Consider the following 4,131-nt stretch of genomic DNA (forward strand, 5'->3'; position numbering starts at 1 on the left):
GCAGGGCCGAGACCAGGCCCCTCCCCTCGGGGGGCAGGGCCGAGACCAGGCCCCACCCCTCGGGGGGCAGGGCCAAGACTTGGCCCCTCCCCTCGGGGGCAGGGCCGAGACCAGGTCTCTCCCTCGGGGGCAGGGCCGAGACCAGGTCTCTCCCCACAGGGGGCAGGGCCGAGGCCAGGCCCCTCCCCACAGGGGGCAGGGCCAAGACCAGGCCCCTCCCCACAGGGGGCAGGGCTGAGACAAGGCCCCTGCCCTCGGGGGGCAGGGCCGAGACCAGGCACCTCCCCTCAGGGGCAGGGCCGAGACCAGGCCCCTCTCCTCAGGGGCAGGGCCGAGACCAGGCCCCTCCCCACAGGGGGCAGGGCCGAGACCAGGCCCCTCCCCACAGGGGGCAGGGCCGAGACCAGGCCCCTCCCAAAGGGGGGGGGCACAGCCGAGACCAGGCCCCGCCCACAGGGGGGCAGGGTCGAGACCAGGCCCCTCCCACAGGGGGGGCAGGGCTGAGACCAGGCCCCACCCACAGGGGGGGGCAGGGCCGAGACCAGGCCCCGCCCACAGGGGGGGGCAGGACCGAGACCAGGCCCCGCCCACAGGGGGGCAGGACCAAGACCAGGCCGCTCCCACAGGAGCAGGGCTGAGACCAGGCCCCTCCCCTTGGGGGGCAGGGCCGAGACCAGGCCCCTCCCCTCAGGGGGCAGGGCCGAGACCAGGCCCCTCCCCTCAGGGGCAGGGCCAAGACTAGGCCTCTCCTGTCTGAATAGTGCTTGAATCGTTACCATGTCAACAACAGTAGAATGGCTAAGATAAAAGCAAAAAACTGTGGATGCTGGAAATCCAAAACAAAAACAAAAATACCTGGAAACACTGAGCAGGTCTGACAGCATCTGCGGAGAGGAACACAGTTAACGTGTCGAGTCCGTATGACTCAACAGAACTAACTAGCATCGGTTCATGGGAATCCATGGCTGGTTTTCATTCCATGGGCACAGTCAAGACTAAGAGACCATAAGACATAGGAGCAGAAATTAGGCCATTCGACCCATCGAGTCTGCTCCGCCATTCAATCATGGCTGATAAGTTTCTCAACCCCATTCTCCCGCCTTCTCCCTGTAACCTTTGATCCCCTTACCAATCAAGAACCTATCTATCTCGGTCTTAAATACACAGTCAGCACCCCCTCTCTCACCTCAGAATCAGAACGTCTCGGTTTATTCACCATTCCAGGGACTTAAACAGAAAATCGAGGCCAACATTCACAGTGCAGTGCCGAGGGGGCGCCGCGCTGTCGGAGGGTCAGTACTGAGGGAGTGCCGCACTGTCAGAGGGTCAGTGCCGAGGGGGTGCCGCGCTGTTGGGCTGGCTGCCTGCTGCTCTTTGGAATGAGGGTGGGGAGGGGGAGGCGGGGAGGGGGGAGGCGAGGAGGGCGGAGGCAGGAAGTGAGGGCGAGGAGGGGGAGGCAGGGAGTGAAGGCGAAGAGGGGGAGGCGATGAGGGGGAGGCAGGGAGTGAGGGCGAGGAGGGGGAGGCGGGGAGTGAGGGCGAGGAGGGGGAGACGGGGAGTGAGGGCGAGGAGGGGGAGACGGGGAGTGAGGGCGAGGAGGGGGAGACGGGGAGTGAGGGCGAGGAGGGGGAGACGGGGAGTGAGGGCGAGGAGGGGGAGACGGGGAGTGAGGGCGAGGAGGGGGAGACGGGGAGTGAGGGCGAGGAGGGGGAGACGGGGAGTGAGGGCGAGGAGGGGGAGACGGGGAGTGAGGGCGAGGAGGGGGAGACGGGGAGTGAGGGCGAGGAGGGGGAGACGGGGAGTGAGGGCGAGGAGGGGGAGACGGGGAGTGAGGGCGAGGAGGGGGAGACGGGGAGTGAGGGCGAGGAGGGGGAGACGGGGAGTGAGGGCGAGGAGGGGGAGACGGGGAGTGAGGGCGAGGAGGGGGAGACGGGGAGTGAGGGCGAGGAGGGGGAGACGGGGAGTGAGGGCGAGGAGGGGGAGACGGGGAGTGAGGGCGAGGAGGGGGAGACGGGGAGTGAGGGCGAGGAGGGGGAGACGGGGAGTGAGGGCGAGGAGGGGGAGACGGGGAGTGAGGGCGAGGAGGGGGAGACGGGGAGTGAGGGCGAGGAGGGGGAGACGGGGAGTGAGGGCGAGGAGGGGGAGACAGGGAGTGAGGGCGAGGAGGGGGAGACAGGGAGTGAGGGCGAGGAGGGGGAGACAGGGAGTGAGGGCGAGGAGGGGGAGACAGGGAGTGAGGGTGAGGAGAGGGAGGCGGGGAGTGAGGGTGAGGTGATGGAGGAGGGGGAGGTGAGGAGGGGGAGGCAGGGAGTGAGGGGGAGGCGGGGGAGACACGGTGTGAGGGCGAGGAGGGGAGGGTGAGGAGGGGGAGGCGGGGAGTGAGGGTGAGGAGGGGGAGATAGGGAGTGAGGGCGAGGAGGGGGAGGCGGGGAGTGAGGGTGAGGAGGGGGAGACAGGGAGTGAGGGTGAGGAGGGGAGGTAGGGAGTGAGGGTGAGGAGGGGAGGCGGGCAGTGAGGGTGAGGAGGGGGAGACAGGGTGTGAGGGCGAGGAGGGGAGTGAGGGCGAGGAGTGAGGGTGAGGAGGGGGAGATAAGGAGTGAGGGTGAGGAGAGGGAGGCGGGGAGTGAGGGTGAGGTGATGGAGGAGGGGGAGGTGAGGAGGGGGAGGCAGGGAGTGAGGGGGAGGCGGGGGAGACACGGTGTGAGGGCGAGGAGGGGAGGGTGAGGAGGGGGAGGCGGGGAGTGAGGGTGAGGCGATGGAGGAGGGGGAGGCGGGGAGTGAGGGTGAGGAGGGGGAGGCGGGGAGTGAGGGTGAGGAGGGGGAGGCGGGGAGTGAGGGTGAGGAGGGGAGCGAGGGCGAGGAGTGAGGAGGGGGAGACAGGGTGTGAGGGCGAGGAGGGGAGTGAGGGTGAGGAGGGGCGTGAGGGCGAGGAGTGAGGGTGAGGGGGAGGAGGGGGAGGCAGGGAGTGAGGGTGAGGAGGGGAGGCGGAGTGAGGGTGAGGAGGGGAGTGAGGGCGAGGAGTGAGGGTGAGGGGGAGGAGGGGGAGGCGGGGAGTGAGGGTGAGGAGGGGAGGCGGAGTGAGGGTGAGGAGGGGAGTGAGGGCGAGGAGTGAGGGTGAGGAGGGGGAGGCGGGGAGTGAGGGTGAGGAGGGGGAGGCGGAGTGAGAGTGAGGGTGAGGAGGGGGAGGCGGGGAGCGAGGGTGAGGCGATGGAGGAGGGGGAGGTGAGGAGGGGGACAGAAGGGGAGGAATGTGTAGGTGGGTAACAGCAGATTTGAAAGTCGATGCATCTGTTAACAGTTTTGTAACAGACGGACAGATCGTGATTACTGCAAATTATTTTTTGCTGCTGAGAATGAGGTGTGAGGCTTAAAATAAATGATTTTTTCACAAAGGTTGTGGTTGAGAGATGAATACCCCTCCCCCTCCAATGAAACAGAGCCTCTTCCGTCACCAACATTAACCTACTCCTCTTCCATCATCGACATCAACCTGCCCCTCTTCCGTCATCGACATTAACCTGCCCCTCTTCCGTCATCGACATCAACCTGCCCCTCTTCCATCATCGACATTAACCTGCCCCTCTTCCATCATCGACATTAACCTGCCCCTCTTCCATCATCGACATCAACCTGCCCCTCTTCCATCATCGACATCAACCTGCCCCTCTTCCATCATCGACATCAACCTACCCCTCTTCCGTCATCGACATTAACCTGCCCCTCTTCCATCATCAACATTAACCTGCCCCTCTTCCATCATCGACATCAACCTACCCCTCTTCCATCACCGACATTAACCTGCCCCTCTTCCATCACCGACATTAACCTGCCCCTCTTCCATCATCAACATTAACCTGCCCCTCTTCCATCATCGACATCAACCTACCCCTCTTCCATCACCGACATTAACCTGCCCCTCTTCCATCATCAACATTAACCTGCCCCTCTTCCATCACCGACATTAACCTGCCCCTCTTCCATCATCGACATCAACCTGCCCCTCTTCCATCATCAACATTAACCTGCCCCTCTTCCATCAGGGAGGGAGGGAGGGAGGGGAAGAGGGAGGGTGATGGAGGGAGGGTGATGGAGGGGGAGGGAGAGGGGAAGGGGGAGGGAGTGTGATGGCGT

The 4,131-nt window shown here is 64.9% G+C and overlaps 1 protein-coding gene across 1 annotated transcript; it reads left to right on the plus strand.

The window, feature by feature from the left end:
* Positions 1–1,501: 1,501 nt before the first annotated feature.
* On the plus strand, positions 1,502–2,866 carry LOC144674628 (uncharacterized; the record flags this gene model as incomplete). The annotated part of the gene is made up of 2 exons (XM_078535886.1): positions 1,502–2,097; positions 2,768–2,866. Coding segments are annotated over 2 exons (695 nt in total), but the record flags the coding sequence as incomplete, so codon positions are not given.
* Positions 2,867–4,131: the final 1,265 nt, after the last annotated feature.

The sequence above is a fragment of the Cetorhinus maximus genome, unplaced genomic scaffold (genome assembly GCF_964194155.1).
Source record: "Cetorhinus maximus unplaced genomic scaffold, sCetMax3.hap1.1 HAP1_SCAFFOLD_730, whole genome shotgun sequence".
Taxonomy (NCBI): domain Eukaryota; kingdom Metazoa; phylum Chordata; class Chondrichthyes; order Lamniformes; family Cetorhinidae; genus Cetorhinus; species Cetorhinus maximus.